Source organism: Taudactylus pleione, unplaced genomic scaffold (genome assembly GCF_031769625.1).
Source record: "Taudactylus pleione unplaced genomic scaffold, aTauple2 ptg000021l, whole genome shotgun sequence".
NCBI lineage: Eukaryota > Metazoa > Chordata > Amphibia > Anura > Myobatrachidae > Taudactylus > Taudactylus pleione.
The window spans coordinates 5637377-5661433 of NW_028284423.1; the positions used below are offsets into that span (position 1 = coordinate 5637377).

The 24057-nt window shown below is 45.0% G+C and overlaps 1 protein-coding gene across 2 annotated transcripts in view; it reads right to left on the minus strand.

The window, feature by feature from the left end:
* Positions 1–216: 216 nt before the first annotated feature.
* ARHGAP10 (Rho GTPase activating protein 10) overlaps positions 217–24057 on the minus strand; it is a 329480-nt gene continuing 305639 nt past the window's right edge. Inside the window, exons 21-23 of one of the 2 annotated variants that reach the window (XM_088448420.1) lie at positions 19925–20077; positions 13471–13562; positions 217–950 (exon numbers count right to left, since the gene is read on the minus strand). In XM_088448420.1, the coding sequence (XP_088304546.1) occupies positions 862–950; positions 13471–13562; positions 19925–20077 (334 nt within the window). In that variant the 3' untranslated portion in view covers positions 217–861. The remainder of the gene's footprint in view (positions 951–13470; positions 13563–19924; positions 20078–24057) is intronic. The other variant, XM_088448421.1, reaches the window with a different exon arrangement.

Sequence of the window (24057 nt, forward strand, 5' to 3'; positions counted from 1 at the left end):
AGTTTCACTCTGTGATACAACTTGGAGTCGGAATGAATTGAGGGAAGAAATTACTCTTTGCGGTTCAAAAACACATCATGTGTGCCAAGCTTTTATATTATACTGTATTGGGTTGTATTTACTATACTGTTATGAGAGACCCAATTTCTTTAGTTAGTTTCTTGCAGTAAAGCACAGCATATATTAAACAACTAATTATATTTTATTTGTGATAAAATTACATTTTTGGCAGAAACTATATTTTAAAAACAATAAAATTGAACAAGTTGAAGCTTAAAGACAATGACAACAACAACAAACATCACTGTGACTGCTAAAAAAGAATTGATGTAAAAAGTAATATAAAATGCTACCAATGTACTTTTTTTCTTCAGTGAGTCCATCCTTACAATACACTGAAAATTACATCATCAAAAGCCTTAAAAGGTGCAAAAATATTGATACATTGTATTTAATGGCTCCCACAGAGCCATATTAAAAAAGTGTACTGTTGTGAACCTTTACATGTGATTTGCATTACTGTAGATTTGTAGCCAAGGAGGCTATACATCACTCTATTAATTTAAATATAATTACACTAGATAATCTCATTAGCAAGGAATGAAATTGTGCAATGAGTGATATAACAAACATAACATTATGCTAGCTAGCAGTGCCTGCTAAAAAATAAAAATATACAGTAACAAATGCAAACATTAAATAAAATGTGTCATTTTAGTTTGGTAATATTACATGCCTATTTATTTAAAGACATTTTCCAAACTGAAGTCTGGTCAAGTTGTCAAAGCAGTCACAAGACAAGATAACAGAGCAGAAATCCATGGATACCATGTACAGCTTCTGAGCAACAAGTACATACAGCTAGAGAAACTGAACATAATTTTGTGGAATAAGTCCCCGTCTGCCATTCAGGGTTCCCTCAAGCCATCCTGGCTCCAATGAGTTTAGTACTGAAAAAGAGAGAGCGAGAGAAAGAGAAAAAAAAATGTCAATAAAAATAACAAAGACCCTAAAAAATCTAATAAAACACACAACTAATTGTTAATTTGGAAAATACATACGTGATTCAATTTGTCTCATTTGGGCGCCTTAACCAGCGTGTGCCCGGCGGAGCAATTCATTTGTTGCTCCGTTCGGGTGCACACAGCCGTGGGTAGACACATTTCTGATCACCGCCTCCTGAGGTTGCGAGCAGAAATATGTGAAAAGTCATTAGTTTGGGTGCATGCAGTACTTTCAATGGGTCTAGCCGCTGTGCGTGGCTAAACCCAGTGCTGTCGGGCGGGAACGCGCAGTATGGGTGCCCGAACGGTGCAAAAATATGAGATATGGTAAGAACTTACCCTTGTTATCTCTATTTCTACGAAGTCCATAGGGTTCCACAGGATACCTTGGGGTATAGGTGTGACGTCAGTCGCAGGGCACCAAAGAGTTAAGCTTTCAGCCTCCCAGGATGCACTAGGTCCCCCTCCTATACCCCGCCCCCGGGCCAAGGCACCTCAGTTAGTTACCAAGCCATAGGCCGGAGGAGGAGAAGGAAGAGAGAGAACAAAGATCTGGACACATACAAGAATCACATTCTCACCAGAGGGAGACGGAAAACCGGTGACCAGAGCAAAGCCCATCTGCAGCACAGGTGCGACAGGGCGGGAGTCCTGTGGAACCCTATGGACTTCGTAGAAATAGAGATAACAAGGGTAAGTTCTTACCATATCTCATATTTTCTACTTCAGGGTCCATAGGGTATCCACAGGATACCTTGGGGATGTCCCAAAGCAGTATCCTTTAAGGGTGGGGACGCTCCTGTGCAGAAAGGAGAATCCGCCGCCCGAAGGAAGCATCCTGAGAGGCGAAGGTGTCAAACCTGTAATACCTCACGAAGGTATGGACAGAAGACCACGTAGCAGCCTTGCAGATCTGAACTGCCGAGGCACCACGTCGAGCTGCCCACGAAGGACCCACAGACCTAGTGGAATGAGCCTTCAGAGAAGGAGGGACCGGTAGGCCTTCATGAAGATAAGCTTCAGAAATAGCCATACGGATCCAGGCTGCCAAAGTTTGCTTTGAAGCAGGCCAACCCTTTTTACGGAAGCCATAGAGGACAAACAAAGCGTCCGACTTCCTAAACGAAGAAGTGCGGTCAACATAAGTCCTTAAGGCCCGCACAACATCCAAAGAGGCCTCACCCACGGAAAGACCCGGTGAGTTAAAGGCCGGAACAACTATTTCCTCGTTAACATGAAACTGGGAAACAACTTTGGGAAGAAACTCAGGCCGAGTGCGGAGCACTGCCCTGTTCCCATAAAAAACCAAGAAAGGGGGTCTACAAGAAAGAGCCCCTAACTCAGAAACACGTCTGGCCGAAGCAATGGCCAGAAGGAAAACAGTCTTAGCTGTTAGCCATTTAAGATCCACTGAGCCCAGTGGTTCAAACGGCAGTCCTTGGAAAGCCCTCAGGACCACAGCCAAATCCCAAGGCGCCACAGGTGGAACAAAGGGCGGCTGAATGCGGAGAACACCCTGCATAAAGGTGCGCACATCCGGGATTGTAGCAATCCTACGGTGAAACCAGACAGATAGGGCCGAAACCTGTACCTTCAAAGAAGCAAGGCGAAGCCCATGATCTAGTCCCGCTTGCAGGAAGGCGAGAATCCGAGACAGACGAAACTCCCGCGGTGCATAACCTCTCGGTCGACACCACTGGAAGAACGTATGCCACACGCGATGGTATATCCTCGCGGAAGACGGTTTCCGAGCTCGTAACATGGTACGCACCACAGAGCTGGAAAACCCCCGGGACCTCAGCATGGCCGTCTCAACAGCCACGCCGTCAAAGACAGCCGAGTCAGGTCCGGGTGAAGGCAAGGACCCTGAGACAGAAGGTCCGGTCGTAGCGGCAACCGCAGAGGAATGTCCACGGACAGACCCTGAAGGTCTGAGAACCAGTGCCGTCTGGGCCACGCGGGAGCTATCAACAGGAGCGTCCCTCCTTCCTGTTTGAATTTCCGGATTACCCGTGGAAGAAGGGAGACCGGAGGGAACAGGTATGCGAACCGGAACGTCCACCGGACGGACAGAGCATCCACCAGAGACGCCCCTTCGTCTCTTGTGCGAGACCCGTACACCGGCAACTTGTTGTTGTGCCGGGACGCCATGAGGTCGATTTCTGGAAGACCCCACCTGTCCACCAGTAGTTGAAAAACGTCCGGGTGCAGGGACCATTCCCCTGGATGAACGTCCTGGCGACTTAGAAAGTCCGCCTCCCAATTTAGCACTCCCGGGATGAAGACCGCTGATATGGCCGGAAGATTGCGCTCCGCCCAAACCAGGATCCGAGAGACCTCTACGAGAGCCGCCCGACTGCGAGTTCCTCCTTGCCTGTTTATGTAGGCCACGGTGGTAGCGTTGTCCGACTGGACCTGCACCGGGCGACCCTGGAGAAACCGCTGTGCCTGCTGGAGAGCATTGAAGACCGCACGGAGTTCCAAGATATTTATTGGAAGCTCCGCTTCTGTCGGCGTCCACCTGCCCTGGAACAAGTGTGGACCCGAAACTGCTCCCCAGCCCCGAAGACTGGCGTCCGTTGTCAACAGGACCCAATTTGGAACCCAGAACGGACGTCCCTTGTTGAGGTGGGTCGTCTGTAACCACCACGCAAGGGACAGGCGAACCTCCTGGGTGAGCACAATCGTCTGGGACTTCAAAGACTGAGTCAGCCCGTTCCACTTGGACAGGATCAGGTGCTGCAGAGGTCTGGAGTGAAACTGGGCGTATTCCACCATGTCGAACACCGACACCATGGAGCCCAGTAACCTCATCGCCGAGTGTAAGGACACCCGGCGGTTGTGCAGGCAACTGCGCACCCTTGACTGTAAAGCAGAGATCTTGTCCTCCGTCACGAAGATCCTTTGCTGTCCCGAGTCCAATAAGGCTCCAAGATGCAGAATCCTCCGAGACGGGATTAGAGTGGACTTCTGCCAGTTGATTAGCCAGCCGTGCCGTTGCAGCAGTGCAATGGTCAGGTCCAAGTGGCGTAACAGGAGCTCTGGAGATCCTGCCACCAATAACAGGTCGTCCAAATACGGCAACATGCGGACTCCCTGCAGCCGCAGAGAAGCCGCCATGACCGCCATCACCTTGGTGAAAACACGTGGTGCTGTTGCCAGGCCAAAAGGTAACGCCCGAAACTGGAAGTGGTCGCTGCGGATTGCAAACCTGAGGAACTGTTGATGGCGCCAAAGAATAGGGACATGCAGGTAAGCGTCCTGTATGTCCAATGACACCAAGTAGTCCCCAGGTTCCAGCGCCAGAATGATGGACCGTAGGGTCTCCATCCGAAACTTCGGGACCCGCAAAGACTTGTTGAGTGCTTTGAGGTTGAGAATCGGACGATATGACCCATTGGGTTTCTGTACCAAAAATAGATTTGAATAGAAACCCTGGCCCCTCTGGGAGAATGGAACCGCCACTATAACTCCAGCCTGGAGCATAGTGTGCAATACCTTCCGCAGCTCCGTAGCCTTGTTCCGGTCTGATGGGAGACCCGTGGTGAAGAAGCGAGCCGGGGGTCTGTGCCGGAAGGAGAGGGCGTATCCGTGGGAAACCACCTCCAGAACCCAAGTGTCTGTCGTAGTGGTCGACCAACACTGGGCGAACTGTAGCAGGCGGCCTCCCACCCTGGGATCCCCCAAAGGGAGGCCCGGACCGTCAGGCCGCAGGCTTATCATCTGGCTTGGGGGCCGGACGTCTGGTACTCCATGCCTGCTTCCGGGGCTTGACCGATTTCTTAGGGCCAGCCTGTCGAGGAAACGACTGTGGTTTGGGCCTGCCCTGGGCCCTAGATGACCGAAAGGACGATGGTCCCGAACCAGAAGGAGCAGCGGCCGACGGGAGACAAGCAGATTTGGCTGCCGCCAGCGTGGCCACAATCTTATCCAGATCCGGACCGAAGAGAACTTCTCCGGTAAACGGCAACGCTTCCAGACCTTTCTTGGAATCTGCGTCCGCCTTCCAGGATCGCAGCCACAAGGTGCGACGAGCAGCTACCGCTGCTGAAGAAATTCTAGACACCAGAGTACTAATGTCTAGAGCCGCCTCGTTGATGTAGGTGGCCGAATCACGGAGATTGCCAATCAACTCCGCCTGATCGGCCGGACAGTCGGATTCAAAAGAAGCCTCTAATGAATCCGCCCAGCGCTCCATCGCTCTGGCAACCCAGCAAATGGCCATAGTCGGCCGTGCTGCCCCCCCTGCAAGGGAATAAGCGGACTTCAGGCAGATTTCTACCTTGCGGTCCGTAGCATCCTTAAGGGAGGACATGGATGGCATCGGCAATGTGGCACTACGGACAAGACGGGTCACGTGAGAATCCACCTGTGGAGGGGATTCCCACTTAGCAAAATAATTATCCGCGAACGGATAAGCCACCCCCAGGCGTCTCTGCGGCTGGTATCTTTTGCCAGGTTGTTTCCACGCCTCCTCTAAATGGTCCACCAACTGACCCGAAAGAGGAAAGACTGTGGCATCGCCCTTCACATCTTTGAAAAAGGCATACTTAGATTTAGCCGCTGGGGGAACTTCGTCCTCAATCACCAAGGCTGTGCGGACCGCCCGAATAAGTCCAGGAATATATACTTTGGACTTAGCATCAGCGTCCTTAGTATGGAGAGGTTCCTGATCGTAAGGATCAAGAATCTCCCCATCATCAGACGTCCCTTCGTCATCCTCATAAGGAGCGGACAGAGACGCCACCGGCCTTTTATGAGGCCGCATCACAGACTCCCCTTGCAACACATCCGACAAGTGCTGTACAGAACTCGTCAGGGAGTTAACCCACGCTGGCTCCTGAGAACCCGGGAGCGGGGAAATAGGGAGACTGTGGGGTACCACCAATTGTCGTGGGAACCCCTGCATGGGTGACGACACCACAGACTGCTGGGACAACCCCATCGGAGTAAACGCGGGCTGCGGAGCTAACTGGCCCACTAAAGCTGTTAACGCCTGAGCGAAACAAGCCCAGGGCGGCTCCTGTACCGGTGCTGTAACCGTAATAGGCCGCGCCATGGACAAACACTGCCGGCAAAGGCCCTCCGCGCTACCCTCCCCCTCCGCTAACGGTACTTTGCACGTGGTACACTGTAGCCGGAGGGGAAAATCACTTTCAGACATGATGGCACCACGTATGTGACCTCTCTCACCAATTAAGTATTAAATAGGCGAGAGACCACCCTGCAGCACCGCAAGGGCTTTAGCAGAAGAACAGGGACAGTAATAAAGCTGACAGTTTAGAGAAGAAAAGTTACAGGCAGCGCTAGCACAGTCACATACAATGCAGAGAAATAACAATTCCTGCACTAACAGCGCTGATCACTCAACTACACAGACACAGGGCCTGGTAGGACACAGCGCTGCATACACAGACCTGACCACAGCGGAGGAGAGGTATGCGGGGGGACCCAGACCACGATGCTTCCGTCCAGCGCTTCCAGCAGCGTTCACCATGCGTTCTGGAGAAGATGGCCGCCGAGGAGCAGAGAGGAGGCTGGCCTGGGGGAGGAGCGCTGCCACAGGACCAGTCGGCAGCATGCAGAGAGGGCTGTGTGCAGCGGGGGAGGCGCCGGCTGTGAGACAGGGAAGGCGCGCTCCCCTGGCATGCATTTAACCCCTGGGACGCCGCAGCGCTACCGCTCTGCTGCGGTCCGCTGTCCCAGGGGGTAGTGGAAGCGCAGGTTGGTCGCCTGGCTCCACGCTGCAGCCAGTCCCCAGGGAGCCCCCTGCCTGGGGACTTAGGACCATGTGATCAGCGGGGACCCACCGCGGGACCCCGCTGCTTACCTCTGTCCCCCTTGAATCCGGCCATGGTCCGGAGCATCTGGGGTCACCGCTAGCTGTGACCCCAGACGCCCACCAGCATCCCCGGATCAGTACCGGCGTTCTGGTACCGGCGGGGTGTAGGGAAGACAGCATGGACGTCAGGACTGACTGTCCATGCTGTTCATCCAGATGTGCAGCCACAGCTGCATGAAGAATAAGCTTCAGGGGCTCTTCTAGCCCCCACTCCAACAGGTGCACCCGACTCCGGCCGGGCACCAAACTAAACTGAGGTGCCTTGGCCCGGGGGCGGGGTATAGGAGGGGGACCTAGTGCATCCTGGGAGGCTGAAAGCTTAACTCTTTGGTGCCCTGCGACTGACGTCACACCTATACCCCAAGGTATCCTGTGGATACCCTATGGACCCTGAAGTAGAAAAATGTAATTCCTCCTTCGGGCACCCATTATTTAAAGTGCCTGATATAAGAACTAAGTTGCCCCCATAGTATTATGGCATCACAAATCACTGTGAAGAAGTCATGGGTACATGTTGAGTCTCCCTTATCCAAATATTCCAAAATACTGTACAGAACTTTTTTAGCATGACTGAGATAGTGACACCTTTACTTTTTGATGGTTCCATTCACACAAGGAACAGCAGAATTTAGTGTACACACGTTGCAAACCAAGAAATAAAGCAATGACCTTCAATTCTCCACAGATATTCCAGTCATATTTTTCATACTGGATTTTTTCTAACAGCAAATTCATATTTTCATACAGCTCTTCCATATCAGCGGCATGCTCTACAGGTATTGATGGGAATTATGTAGAAGCACAGCCTCCAAGATAAGTTTTGATGAGTCTATGAACAATCGCCACTCATCTGGCCGGTGTTTATGTCCAAGAGCCTCCATAACAGAACAAACAATCTTACGAACACTACACCTTTTCTTTCAAAGTACAGGTTGAGTCTCCCATATCCAAATATTCCGAAATATGGAATATTTTTAGCATGACTGAGATAGTGAAACTGTTGATTTTTGATGGTTCAATGTACACAAACTTTATTAAGGCACACAATTATTAAAAATAAAGTATAAAATTACCTGTAGGCTGTGTGTATAAGGTGTATATGAAGCATAAATTAATTCCATGTATGTGCACAAACTTTGTTTGAGCCACAAAATTATTGAAAATATTGTTTAAAATTACCTGCAAGCTGTGTGTATAAGGTGCATATAAACAAATGCATTCTGTGTTTAGAATCGGGTCCCATTCCTAAGATATTTCATTATGGTATGCAAATATTCCAAAATACGAGATTTTATAATACGATATATAATATTCGATATCCAGGGGGGTCCCAAGCATTTTAGATATGGGAGACTGTATAATAATGCTGACCAAATATCATACAAACTGAAATTTGTTAGTAAGTAATGAAAAAGGCTAATTGCTATGGTAATTACATAGGGAACGGGGACTAGTGTACAAGATTTATCCACAGTTTTAGTATTTTATTTATCAATTGGTTACCTGAATTGTATCCTGGTCTAATCACCCCACGTGTTATAAGTGCATGTGAATAACCTTGGCAAACACAACTTATTGAGTAAAACTTGCTTTCTCTAGTTTATCAAAATTCAGGTACCACAAACAAAGTTGGATTCATACAAAGGGAATAACAGTAAGGATTATTATAATATTTTTAAAAATACAATTTTTAACAGCATATACTATATGTCTTTCAAGTGAAGAATAAACCTTTTAATTAATTACATAGTGGAGAGCTCAATTATTAGCACTGACTTTCAATTCAGAACTACAGTATAATTGAGCAACCCATTGAACCCTGTAAAAACAGTAATGGATTTAAATTACAAGCACCGTGAAAAAAAATCCAGAGAAAAAAAAAAATCACATTTTCAATAAAGACAGTGCAAGCAGCACCATGTAATCCTATACCATTCAGTTATTAGGAAGCCAAAACACAGAGGACTGCGGCCACCCTACATTGATTCAAGGGAGGGACAGGAAACAGGTTTATTTCATCTTGTCTCCACTTCGGACTAATAAAAGAATCTGTTATGAATTAATGTAATGTTTGTTACTTTAGTAATTACTATTCTCAGATGGTGGAGAAGTAAGCAGATAGGTGCAGGGCCGTAGCTAGGGTAGTGCGACCTGTGCTATGGCAGGGGGCGCTGTTTGGGCCTGGCAATTTCTCTGTTTATTATCATTCTCACTTGTAGCTACCTCTTCTTTTATCCCCAGTATCTCCTGGCCTCCCCTATCTCTTTCCCATGAGGCCTTGGCCCTTTTTCAGGTGCAATATCTTATGTCTCTATTTAAAAAAAGGGGGGGGGCGCCAATGCTCTCTCTGGCATAGGGCACCGATAAAGTCTAGTTACGGCTCTGGATAGGTGAGGACATAAGCAGACAGGAAACCTAGAGCAGGGAAGACCACTGTAGGTACCGGGGAGGGAGGGTTGGGTTTACTTACCTGGGGGCGTCTGCATTCTAACTTCATTGGGATGCCGGCATCGGGATTCTGAACACCGGGATCCCGAGCACCGGCATCCCGTACCCAACCGGTTAACAGCTACTGAGTAGACAGTTTGGAGGCCACCACCACACAAAGTAACGCTGGTTACACACACAACGATATTGCCATTGACATCAGCTGACTTGCCCATAACTGAAGTGTGGCCCAAAATTGATCATAGTGTTCAAAATCTAACGATAGTGATGAGACTGATTGGGAATGCTGGTAAATGACTGTGTGCCGCCATCTTCTAACTGCTCTACCAGGGTCCTGTGTAATCCCACCACTCAGCCTGAACACTAGGGCTGGGACCTGCATCATACACTGCTATAGATATTTATTTAGCAATAGCAAACCCAAAATAAAAGTATCCTGCATCGTATAATTGTCTCATATTATTTCTACATAGTTCAAGTACAATGAAAACCTAGACTGGTAAGTGTGCACTGGGCACACTGGTTTACAAAAAGATACTGTTTCTTTCACAAGAACTAAATAAATTTAATCTAAATGTATTTCTCATGCTGAAATCGAATATGCATTCAGATTTTTTCCCATCGGGCAGGATTTTTTGTGACATACGTTTAAAGTTTTGTTAAATAAGCACTTATGCAAGTCTAAATGATAAATATACACCGCATTCTGGCTGACCTAAAAAGTTGTAGATGATGATTTTCTGGCATATTTTGCCGTTGGGAAGTCTCTCTTTATGGTACAGCAATAGTCAGCCACCATACTGGAACGCCATTTGCCTTGGTACCTATTCTCCATCATAGAAATCTGCTGATGGAAACACTCACCATGCTCATCACTGACAGCCCCAAGACTTTCTGGGAATAAGTCTAGGTGGGAGTCTAAGAAGTGAAGTCTTAAAGATATGTTGCATCCCATAAGCTTTGTATGAATTCACTGGATCACTCTCTGTATTACAATAGTTTTCTGCTTTATGATTTCCAAGTAAAAGATATTTTAGAATAACAATCAAACTGTTTTTTCCAGTGGATTTAAGTTCCTGAAAATTTTCATCATCCATTACTGATCTTATTTGCGGCCCTATAAAAATTCCTTCTTTGAATTTTGCATCACTTACTTTTGAAAATTTAGATTTCAAATGCATAAATGCAGCAGAGTTTTTATCAATTGCTTTTAAAAATTGTTTCATCAGTCCTAGTTTATTATGCAGTGGAGATAAATACACTTTTCATGATCAACTAAGGGGGTATTTAACACATTTTTTTGCCCAGGAATAAGAGATTTCACGTTTCAGCCATTGTTTTCTAATGTAGTGAGACTTCCTATACCTGCTGTCCCATTCACACAAGGAACAGCAGAATTTAGTGTACACACGTTGCAAACCAAGAAATAAAGCAATGACCTATTCTCCACAGATATTCCAGTTATATTTTTCATACTGGATTTTTTCTAACAGCAAATTCATATTTTCATACAGCTCTTCCATATCAGCGGCATGCTCTACAGGTATTGATGGGAATTATGTAGAAGCACAGCCTCCAAGATAAGTTTTGATGAGTCTATGAACAATCGCCACTCATCTGGCCGGTGTTTATGTCCAAGAGCCTCCATAACAGAACAAACATTCTTACTAACACTACACCTTTTCTTTCAAAGTACAGGTTGAGTCTCCCATATCCAAATATTCCGAAATACGGAATATTTTTAGCATGACTGAGATAGTGAAACTGTTGATTTTTGATGGTTCAATGTACACAAACTTTATTAAGGCACACAATTATTAAAAATAAAGTATAAAATGACCTATAGGCTGTGTGTATAAGGCTTATATGAAACATAAATGAATTTCATGTATGTACACAAACTGTTTGAGCCACAAAATTATTGAAAATATTGTATAAAATTACCTTCAGGCTGTGTGTATAAGGTGTATATGATTCATAAATGCATTCTGTGTTTAGATTTGGGCCCTATTCCTAAAACATTTCAATATGGTATGCAATTATTCCAAAATACGGAATATATCGATATCCAAAATACCCCTGGTCCCAAGCATTTTGGATATGGGAGACTCAACCTGTAGTAGTCTTTTGAAAGCACTATGGCGGGTACAAAAACTGCATATTCTTACATCTTTGAGGAGTAGATGCCATCCTTTGAGCCTGGAACTTAATAGTTCAGATTGTTGTTTAGACCAGTTTAAATCCCGAATAAGATCATTAAGATCTCCTTGACATAACGAGAGGTGCTGATGAACAACTTGCTTCGAATGTAGGATCACTTCTCAGATTGCTGTCTGTTTCTTCTTCAGTATGAGTTAGATCAGGGTCAGAGTTATAACTTTAGATCACAAAATCTGGACACTTTGGTACAGGAAGCTCTTCTCTATGTAAGACAGGCCTCATTGCAGATGGCAAGTTAGGATAGTTACCTGTATATTTTGTTTTAGATGTAATTCCTCTAATGTCAGTTAAGCAGAAATAGCAATCAGTTGAATGGTCCTTCAGTTCTCTCCAAATCATAGGACTTGCAAATGACATATGATGTGAACCATATTCCAACCAGTGAGAAGCCTAACACATGATACACAGCATATATGCAGGGCCCAGTGCTTAGCCAGATCACCAGCTTTACACACAAAGTAAAGTGCATTACACTTTTTTAAAATTTCGCCTCTAAGATTCACCACACACATAACAGGAATTGTCTGGATGATTTCAACACTTTCTTGGTATTATTGAAAATTAATTAACAATTAATACAAAAAATACTGGTGCTAACAGGCTCCTCTATGGTGAGCAGTGACGTGCAGTGAGTTAAATGACACTGGCTAGTATCAGAGCTAAATTTACATATACATATATGAACCCGAAGGTTCATGTGGGCATTATACAAAGGTGCAGTACAGTATATAGTGGTGGAAATTTGGTGTGTTTTGATCAGGGATGTGCGGAAAAGGTAGTCAGGGGAGGCAGTGCCTCACCTACCATACACTTTTTACTCCAGGGCTTTGACTATAAAAATGATTAGAATAATAAACAGAAGTTATTTATAATATTTTCTTTAAATTTTTTTTATAATTTTTATAGTCAAAACTCTGGAGTATACCCAAGTATGACAGGAAAGGCTCTGCCTCACCTCACTGCACATCACTGAGTGGGAATCGGTATGGAATCCCAGCTGCCGCATGGCCGGCAGTTTAATTCCCGGCAGCGGTAGCCCGACAGATCAGCAGAGCCCGGCATCGGAAGCCCGACAGCGCTGGAAATCCCGATCGTCCCTAAGGTAAGTATAAACTAACCTAACCTCCTAACCCTCCTTAGGGGTGCCTAACCCTAACCTCCCCCCCAAGTACCTAACCCTAATCCCCCCTCTGAGTGCCTAACCCTAACTCCCCCCTTCCCCACTGCCTAAACCTAAGTCCCCCGGGGGGGTGCCTAACCCTAACCCTCCCTCCCTCCCCCTAGCCTAACCTTAACCCTCCCAGGGGGGTGCCTAACCCTAAGTCCCCGCCCGGGTGCCCTAAACCTAACCCTCACCCCCCGCAGCACCCTTCGATCGGGATGCCGGGCGCTAGTGTCCCGGCGTTGGGTAAATGACAGGCGTCTAGATATAGACGCCGGTCATTTATCCCACGCCATGATAAAGCAGCCGGGAAGCCGGCTGTCGGTATTAAGGCAGCCGGTTTCCCGACTGCATACCACTGAGAGACACCCAGGTATCACAGGTGTGCTGAGCCCGGATTGGAGGAGCCCAGCACGCATGCTCCTCTGACTCAACCAGGTCAGGCTGCATGGCGGAGGAGGAAGCTGCTGGAGGCTCCACATAAAGGTGAGAGTGGGGAGGGACTACAAGGGGACATATTGTTTGTATACCCCTGTCTGTATGACAGACCATAAAAAACAGTAAAATCTGAAAAAAGAAAAGTAACGGTCACAAACACACTATGCCTGATGGAAAAATTCTAATCACATATTTGAATTCAGAATTTAAAACTGTACTAGAGTAGCTATTCAGTTTTCTTGTTAAAATATCATGTTAAACAGTGTCACTAGAGTTAGATCTGGTTACTTACGATAGTAATTGTCTGGATACTATGTGATCTAAATCACCATCAATAGTGTAAGAAGATTACTTACCATTTTCAAACACTTCTCCTACTTGAAATGATAACTCTGAGCTGTGTTCTGCCTCACATGGGTACACGGCTTTGGCCTTTCTCCCAGGGATGCTGTAACAACAAAGTATTATTATTACCTTTATTAAGGTGAAAAAACACAAACCCAATAACCATAGCATTTATAAAAGGAAAATAATGTAAACTAAAACAAACCAAAAAAATGTGTATGCCATCTTATTCAGGGGCCTATTTATCAATCTTTTTCAGACATTTTAATCATGTGGAAACAAGTTTCGCATCATCACTCCCATTTAAAATAGGAGAGATCAGACTGACAAAATCACTGCACGCCGCCATACTCATAAAATGTATGATGATACTGCAATTGTGCAATTTACCAAACTTGGAAAAATACCCAACAACATTTTCAAAGCTGGTATCCAGGGGCATAACTATACCTACGGGGACCCCATAGCAAAAAATTTCACAAGGCCCCCTCTCAGCCCCAGGCCCCCCCCCTCTCAGCCTACCGCCCCCACTCTCTTCCCGTGGACCCCCCCTCCGCACCCTCCTCACTCCCCGACTTACCTGATCCGTGGTCACGCTGTGCAGGTCGGCTCCATCTCATTGACTGATGCTAAGAGGAGGCGACTACGCCTTCTCCCAGCATCAGCCAATGAGGAGAGCCGGAGGCGGAGCTGACTGGGAAGACGCGACCATGGAGCGGGGGTTGCCGCGACCACAGAGTAGGTAAGTGGAGTAGAGGGGCGTGAGGAGAGTGATGGGGGAGTGCGGAGGGAAGGGCCGCGGACAGAGGCCTGGCACCATAGGAGCAGGGGGAGGGCCGGGCCCCATAGCATCCGCACCCCCTGCACCCACGGTAGTTACACCTCTGCTGGTATCTGAGAATGCTTAGATGGCATTAGCACGCTCTTTCCAATGGAAAGAAAAACAGTGTACTATATGAAGAGGAATCTCTTTAAATCCCTTCATTCCCTCCGGCTCTGTTAGTGGGCATGCACGCTCAGGAACATTGCCAAGACAGAACCTGCCAGTGTAACCTTGCTTATCGAACTGCTGTATCAGGACTACATTCATCAATAGCTCTGAAACAACATTTCCAACCAGCAATAAACAATACACATTTAAATAGGTCCCTAAAAGTTGAAGCAAGGACATTAACATTTTGTTATTCTGAAATAATACAAAATAATACAGATTGTAGGATTTTTGGGCATTGATACCCAAAGCATAAATATTCCAAAACTATTCCCCAAATTACTAAAAATTAAGAATACTTGAGATAAAGAAATTGAAACGGTCCTTTATTTAGAGCGTTCTTTGGCGCACCACCATTTCCACAACACCTACAGATTGGACTTTTACACCAAACCAGAGCAGGTGGTCTCTTAAGGTGCATACACATGGTCAGATTTGTCAGATGAACGATTTGATGAACGATTTGACCTACGAACGATTTTTTACTGCATTAAAATGAATGGAATGCGGGAACGCGCATCGTTCATCTGACAAACATGTCAGATGTGTCAGATTTTCCTTCAGATATGAACGATTTTTAAAATAGTTATCGTTCAGATCTGAATAAAAATCTGACCGTGTGTATGCACCAGGGCCGGATTAAAGGGGGGGCGACAGGGGCGATCGTCCCTGGGCCCCCACACCTGAAGGGCCCCCATACCCAGTCATCAGGGTTAAAGTGAACCAGTTCCGCCTCCTCCGGACACCTAACCCCGGTCTTTTTCACTGCTGGGGGGGACATTACTACTGGGGGTATTACAACCCAAATTGCAACCAATAAAAAAAACATTACTGATTTCCCATCATACTTATAACAAGCCATGGATGAGGCTCAACTGAGCACTATATACGCAAACAAAAATGTATTTCTTTTTAATGAAAGTGGAGGTAGTAAAGGAGTGGAGAAGGCCAGACTATGATGTCACCTCTGCAATGTACCTTGGAGATTTCTGCAACTTGATGACCAAGGTGATTTACAGTGCACTTCATAAATGAGGTCATCTGTTTGATAACTATCTCACCCTTAGGTTCTAACAGCATGGTAGAGAGCTTCAAAACGAAGACAAAAAAATCCCTGCATGGGTCTCCGGAAACAGTCAGGAATCACTCCTCTACAATCCAGGTGGACTGGGGGAGTCATCCAACTGCAGGATTGCTGAGGAGTCATTTCTGACGGCTTCCAGAGACTCATACAGGGATTATTTTCTCATTGCATGACCTAAAAGAACTGGGATCCGATAGGAGTATTTATAACCCCCTATACAGAACTATTATGCTTGTTACTATTTTTATTGATGTGTGCATTATTAAAGAAAATGTTGTTTATTTAAAGGGTCATGCACCATGGCCCTTATTCAGCAGTGCACGCTAGTTGATGGTCGGGAAGTAATGCGAGGATCGTCCCGTACTGCGCATGCGCAACATGAGTCCTGTGTGATCGCACGCAGATTGGCAGCAGAGTGTCGGTGATTGACAGTCTGCTGGCGTTTGTGGGCGGCGACTGCCTCAGTGGTAATTTCCTGGCCTCTTTCTCATCTGCGGCGGCTGGCTTGCGTGACCCCATGGGTCACTCAGCTGGCTGATGTTCCCGCAGATTATCTCGGATAAGTAATGCAATTCCGTTCAGTACTGAATCAGGCCCTATATGCGTTTAATTGTTTTTCCATATACACATAACAATTGGGATTTTAGCTGTTGCATATATTCATATATGTTATACCCGCAAGAATACACATAGTAACCATATCACCAAAGGGAGAGAGACCAGGACATAGAGGTTGCTCCTCCTTAAAATCTTGGTTGCGTGATGCTAACCCTTTGCTCTAAGTCTGGTGACTGAACTTTTACACCAGAGTGTGGTATCTGATAAGTGCTAAACAAGGGGGGCAAAATTATAATATGTACCACACTAGGAAAGTTTCTGTGTGGATTCTCTCCAATATGTGCTCCTTTTAGAGAAATACAAAGAGGAAGTTGGACGGACTACTGGCAAAGAGACTCTTTCCTAATGGATATATGTTGAGAGATATCTTTGAAGTATCTGTATATTTATATAAAAGTGTCAGTGTGTTGCACATCACAATTGTTTTATTGTTAAGACCTCAGACTCCCCATTCCCAAACCTGCTTCCATTTCAGAAGGAAAAATATTACACTCCTCTCTGTGTCTTGTCTAAGTGCTTGTCATTGTAGTAGCTGCCGGAGGAAGATGAATTAAGTATTGATCAAGGTGATAATGATGAAATGATTAGCTTTCAGGGCTTACATTGCTATTATGTAAGGCTTACGATTATCTTTCATTTTTGAGAATATATATACAGTCAGGTCCATAAATATTGGGACATTGACAGAATTTTCATATTTTGTCATCTATTCACCACCACAATGGCTTTCAAATGAAACAAACAATATGTGATTTAACTGCAGACTTTCAGATTTAATTTGAGGGTAATTACATCCAAATCAGGTGAACGGTGTAGGAATTACAACGGTTTCTATATGTGCCTCCCACTTTTTAAGGGGCCAAAAGTAATGGGACAAACTAAACAATACTAAATCTAACTTTCACTTTTTAATACTTTGTTGCAAATCCTTTGCAGACAATTACAGCCTGAAGTCTGGAACGCATAGACATCACCAGACGCTGGGTTTCATCCCTGGTGATGCTCTGCCAGGCCTCTACTGCAAATGTCTTCAGTTCCTGCTTGTTCTTGGGGCATTTTCCCTTCAGTTTTGTCTTCATCAAGTGAAATGCAAGCTCAATTGGATTCAGGTCAGGGGATTGACTTGGCCATTGCATAACATTCCACTTTTTAGCCTTAAAAAACTCTTTGGTTGCTTTTGCAGTATGCTTCGGGTCATTGTCCATCTGCACTGTGAAGCGCCGTCCAATGAGTTCTGAAGCATTTGACTGAATATGAGCATATAATATTGCCCGAAACACTTCAGAAATCATTCTGCTACTTTTGTCAGCAGTCACATCATCAATAAATACAAGGGAACCAGTTCCATTGGCAGCCATACATGCCCACGACATGACACTACCACCACCACGCTTCACTGATGAGGTGGTATGTTTTGGATCATGAGCAGTTCCTTTCCTTCTCTTCTCTTCCCATCACTCTGGTACAAGTTGATCTTTGTCTCATCTGTCAATAGGATGTTGTTCCAGAACTGTAATGGTTTTTTTAGATGTTGTTTGGCAAACTCTAATCTGGTCTTCCTGTTTTTGTGGCTCACCAATGGTTTACATCTTGTGGTGAACCCTCTATATTCACTCTTGTGAAGTCTTCTCTTGATTGTTGACTTTGACACATATACATCTACCTCCTGGAGAGTGTTCTTGATTTGGCCAACTGTTGTGAAGGGGTTTTTCTTCACCAGGGAAATAATTCTTTTGTCATCCACCACAGTTGTTTTCCGTGGTCTTCCGGGTCTTTTGGTGTTGCTGAGCTCTCCGGTGCGTTCTTTCTTTTTAAGAATGTTCCAAACAGTTGATTTGGCCACACCTAATGTTTTTGCTATCTCTCTGATGGGTTTGTTTTGATTTTTCAGCCTAATGATGGCTTGCTTCACTGATAGTGACAGCTCTTTGGATCTCATATTGAGAGTTGACAGCAACTGATTCCAAATGCAACTGTCACACCAAGAATCAACTCCAGACCTTTTACCTGCTTAATTGATAATGAAATAATGAGGGAATAGCCCACACCTGTCCATGAAATAGCTTTTGAGTTGATAGTCCCATTACTTTTGGCCCCTTAAAAAGTGGGAGGCACATATTGAAACTGCTGTAATTCGTACACCTTTCATCCGATTTGGATGTAATTATCCTCAAATTAAATCTGAAAGTCTGCAGTTAAAGCACATCTTGTTTGTTTCATTTCAAAACCTTTGTGGTGGTGAATAGATGCCAAAATCTGAAAATTCTGTCAATGTCCCAATATTTATGGACCTGACTGATATATATATATATATATATATATATATATATATATATTACGCACACACACTAGCTGGGATACCCAGTGTTGCCCGGGTTGAAGACTGGACCCGGAAGTACACCTGCAGCCTTCATTTTTATTATACACTGCCCTTGCCTAGAACCTGGATAACTATGCATATTAGGAGTAAATGACAGTGCAGGCAGGTCTATTCTCATACCTGTTGGAATGGGGTAGATCTGACTTACAGAACAGAAATCAGTATAGCTTCCAAAATCACTTGAATTTTAGAATCACTGCAGAACAGAGGGGGTGATTCAGCTGCGAACGAATATGCTATAACATGTCAGCAGCTGCGGTAGCTTTAATATGGTAATGCAGCAGGGGACATCATGCCTCCTGCATGCATTACTGATCCGAGCTGCATCCAAGGATGCAGCATCAGATCATCTGAGATCCCTTTGGCCGGCTGAGTGACTGCGTTTTGGGGATGAGTAAAAGAGGGCAGCAAATCTCCAGCAGCCGATAGAGAACCTGGCCTCTCCAGCCCCCCCCCCCCCAATGGCGGTGACACGTCTCCATTTTGGGAAACGAAGGCAGTCGCCGCTTGCTCCCTGGCCAGAAATGGCAGCAGACTGTCAACCACTGGCAGTCTGCTGCCGGACTGCATGTGGGATTACAGACCCATACTGCACATGTGCAGTACGGGTCAGGCGCATGCACAGATTACTGATCATCAGGAATCTGCATGATTCCTGTCACGGCGTCTGCCACTGAATCACCCCCTTAAATCACTCTGCAGACCAACATTGAAGTCCATGTCTAGTAGGGCTTCCATCAGGGGGGAAATGCGGGGACTGGAGTCCTGACACCAGACAGAAGGGGGCCTGTCCGCAGTGGCACTGGGTGGCTGCAATCAATTTCCCCTGCTGTTTATAATCTCCATATGCTAAGCTTTGCCAGGATCAAAGATTGTGAATTATGTTGTCTGCACAGTCTGAATGTATCGAGTGCTGAGCTGCTCATGAGCTTGCCAGACTGTGATAGTGAGTGTGTTTATGAAGCCAGTCCATCAGCCCCAGAACCTGTGTAATTTAATAGTGTCCCAGTTTTATGGGATTGTGTAACAGTGTGTGGCCCTGACTAAGTTCAAACCTCGGCAAAAACCTAACCCTGGTCAAACTACACCAAACGTAAAATGTAAAACAATGCACACCAGTTTCTACAAGGAACTGGATGGAACCGAAGAAACCTATAAAAGTTCCAAACTACTAACACTGCATAACTGGTGTCAGCTCTGAACTGGCAATGCTAATTTTCAATAGTAATTTACAGCCAAACAATAATAAAATGAAAAAAAAACAGCACATACTGTATCTATCATGATCTGTAATAGTCAAAACATCTGTATGTGATGAAAGGTCACTGCAACTGTATAACAAATATTGATAAGTTCATTCTAGTAATGTGCCTATAAAGGTTAGAGCAGTACCTGCCTGAAGGCAGAGATGTAAGGAGTGCAGGTGATGCTTCAGTGTCCACGGTGGGTGATGGTTCGGTCACCATTGGAGAGGTAGGTTCAATTGTTGCTGTTGTAGTCTCACTATTTATCCATGATCCCAAAGGACATTGAACAAGACTTGTTCTGAATAAAGGAAAGAAACACAAAAAAGTGTTGCCATCATTATTTTTGCCAGTTTGTCAACATTTAACAAGATTTTATGGGGATGTCATATTTTGTGGTGTGTTTTTTTCCTGCAGAAGTTACCAGAAATCTAACCACAACAAATACAGATTTATTCTCATACACCCAGCATTTTTTCGTACATATGGCGCAAGAAGCTTGGCGTGACTATGTGTATCACATGTGTAACTTTTTCCTAAATATTGCATCTTAGGCGCATCGTGGCCACATACAAAGCTGCTCCCAGTGTACCAGGGATGCTAGAGGTTGCTACTTCTGTCGCAGAGGAATTGGTAAAACTTATGAACAAATTCGCAGATTAATCATAACGGATGGTAGCGGGAGAATAGCAGCAGTTGTTTGTATTGGAACCTTATTTACACAGATTTGCTAATTCGTTGCACACAGATGTACATGTACTGCAAGCCCCAGTGGTCAGCGTACACTAGCTATGTACGAGTTTTGTCGATTCTTGATGATTTAGCAGTGCAAAGATGTACAGTATGAGAAAATAAGATGATTGGCGCGGCTAAGTCTCAAGGTCTGTAATGTGCCAAGCGGGGCTATTTGGCGCTCTTACAGCAAAGGTGTATGAGGACACATTCTGTAGTACAAGCTGAAAGCAGAGACCTGATACACTGTTCTGGGTTCCACACTAAACCCCAAGGTGATCACTAATTGAAGATTAAATGTATTTTCTCATCCGCCAGGATAAACCTCCATCATTAAGGTGTAGCTAGAGCAGAACATACACATATAACCCTAAATTAATTTTAGAGACCAATCTCTCTGAACCAGAAACCACACACTATATCCCCTTATCTTGATGATCCAAAACTCCGATACAGAACAGCTGAATACACTTTTCCCCACACGAGCCGTTGCCATGGCATTTAAAATGTACAGGTATAGTAGGCTTAAAGTCTGTAACTTCCCAAGTACACATTACAGCAATTTACTGTAGACAGATTAGTAAATGATGTAGTTTAATATACCTGAGAATGCGGCTTGACCGAAACTTGACATTTAGTCTGCATATTGATTTACTGACACCTAAATTATATTCCAATCTGAGATCACTTTATAGTAATAAACCTTGTTTTGGCAGAAGAATGCGCTGTTCAGCAATTACTAATACTAGTGATGCATAGGATATCTTTCTACAGCAAAACGTCTAAAGGGCTCCTTACATCTGATTCACCGATCCCCTGATCAGCCCGAAACTGCTGATCCGCTGGAAGGGAAATGCCGACCGGCGGCCATCGATGGTCGCCGATTCATCAGGGAATCTCTGAAATTCTACATGTTAAAAAAACAGATTTGCTGATCATGATCATATTTTGATCGTGGTCGGCAAACGAGTGAAATCCAATATATTGAATTTCACCGATGCACCGACCCCGGCATCTTGGGATTGGGGATTTGCGTCAATTTGTCGCTATTGTATGGGGGCCTTAACGCTAATAGGTTTATGCTTTACCCACTGTTACTGTAGGTTATCAGAGAGGAAATAGACAAGGTCCCAAATTGTTTAAGTGAAGTGAGAGCCACAACTTCCGTTTTCAATTTCTAAAACAAAAAAACCCATGTTGGTCTCAGACCCCAATTCTCTTATAACATCAATTCCAATTGCTCTTGTGCTTTTTTTTTTCTTTTCCTATAGCTGCACTACAGTTGCCCATTGACCACAGCTGTATAGCAGAAAAGGCAAAAAAATAATAAATGAAATACAATGTCAGCAAAGAGGCAGGCTCAGTCAAGAGGCAGGCTCAGTCAAGAGGCAGGCTCAGTCAAGAGGCAGGCTCAGTCAAGAGGCAGGCTCAGTCAAGAGGCAGGCTCAGTCAAGAGGCAGGCTCAGTCAAGAGGCAGGCTCAGTCAAGAGGCAGGCTCAGTCAAGAGGCAGGCTCAGTCAAGAGGCAGGCTCAGTCAAGAGGCAGGCTCAGTCAAGAGGCAGGCTCAGTCAAGAGGCAGGCTCAGTCAAGAGGCAGGCTCAGTCAAGAGGCAGGCTCAGTCAAGAGGCAGGCTCAGTCAAGAGGCAGGCTCAGTCAAGAGGCAGGCTCAGTCAAGAGGCAGGCTCAGTCAAGAGGCAGGCTCAGTCAAGAGGCAGGCTCAGTCAAGAGGCAGGCTCAGTCAAGAGGCAGGCTCAGTCAAGAGGCAGGCTCAGTCAAGAGGCAGGCTCAGTCAAGAGGCAGGCTCAGTCAAGAGGCTGGCTCAGTCAAGAGGCTATTTACAAAAGTGTCTAATAACTAATGAGGCCAGAAGGGTTTTTTTTTTTTAGAGTATGTATACTGAAATTGCATACAAGATTGGTATGATATTGTATACCGCCTCAAGGGTTATTATCTTTAACCCCATCCTTACTGTTAAAAGGCAAATATAGCTGAGGCTATAACATCGGCTTCCTACCAATCCAGAAAGTAGGACTAGGGTCTCCAGATATTGGCTGTGACTAAGGGTATAACTGTAGGAACAGATGACACTGCTATGAATATAGAAAGGGATAGTCTACAATCTGCTTGGCTCAATACAGTGTACTGAGGGCACTCTGTGACATAGGCCCGCATTCAATTTGGGAGTGAAAAGTCCGTGCTGGACTTTTCGCTCCACATCGGAGCTTTTCCTGGGATAAAGTATCGGGCGCGTGCCCGCTTTATCCCCGTATTCAATTTAAAATCAGCGAAAACGGGTCTCGGCAAATTGGGATCTACGAAAAAAAAGGGAATTTTCGGGAAATAATTGTAAGACCTCCCTAAAGATGTCCAGACATGGGGGATCACTATGGATACCCCCGTTTTTGCCTGCAAAAGAAAGTCGGGTTTAAAATAGCCGCAGCAGGTGTTTTTTCCCAACATTGAAGAAGTGATGCAGAAGAGCACTTAGGTAATTTTTTTCGTTTTTTTAAGTGGTCCCATCAAATTTGGGGTAGATGAAAATGGGTACTAGGCTATTTTTTTCGGTTTTTTTTAAGTGGTCCCATCAAATTTGGGATACTAGCATATTTTTAAGTCCCTAAATTCATTTTTTTTTAAATTCTGCAAAAATGAAACCTGCCGCTAATAGCCTCTTCTAGAAAACACCTGTCGTATATTTGCAGAACATCCCTGAACCTATTTCCCTATTTTTAAACATGGTTTCCACTTTTTTTTTTTCCACCCCAAATTTTTAATTCATTTTTTTGGGGTGTCCCTATTTTATTTTTTTTTACTTTTTTTGACACAGTTTATTTTTAAATGACATTCCCAGGGGTGCAGGCTATTTTTTTTTAATTTGGGGCAGGGACAGATGTGAATGGCCAAATATTCTCTGTAAAGTGCTGTGGAATATGTGTGCGCTATATAAATAACTGGTACTAAATAAAATAATTTTGGTTTAAAGTTGGAGCTGGTTTGGGGAGGGAGTCCCAGAGAATTCACTCATTGCTACACTTTCTACATTTACAGTAGGTCTGCCAACTGAGTCTGGTGGGACAGGCCCAATTTTGGGTTACTGCCTCACTCAGGAAGGACTTGCATCAAACTTCGGCATGTATGAAAGCAGAGAACAGAGAAAATCTCTTTTCACTAAGGTATCTGCACACATCTAACGATTTTGTAGTCGCCATATGACGACAAGAAAATCATTCAGCTGTTACTAAAAACTATAAGAACACTTTTGTGAGTAGTAATTACCGGCCGGCATGTGTTCTGTGCATCAGCGACATCCGCGGAGATCTGGCTACGTACGACATCTTGTGAGGTTTGCGAGAGCTGGCGCATGTGCAGTGTGGCCGGCAGGGAGGTTAGAGGCACCGCATCAGCACTAGGCGTACATCACATAATGATAGGGAATATCGATATGTGTGCCCAGCCCTATCAAATACACCATTCCTATCTCCCCAATCAATATATTATGCAAACCTGTCTAAATTGCAATATATGAGCTCAGCCCAGTTCACACATGGG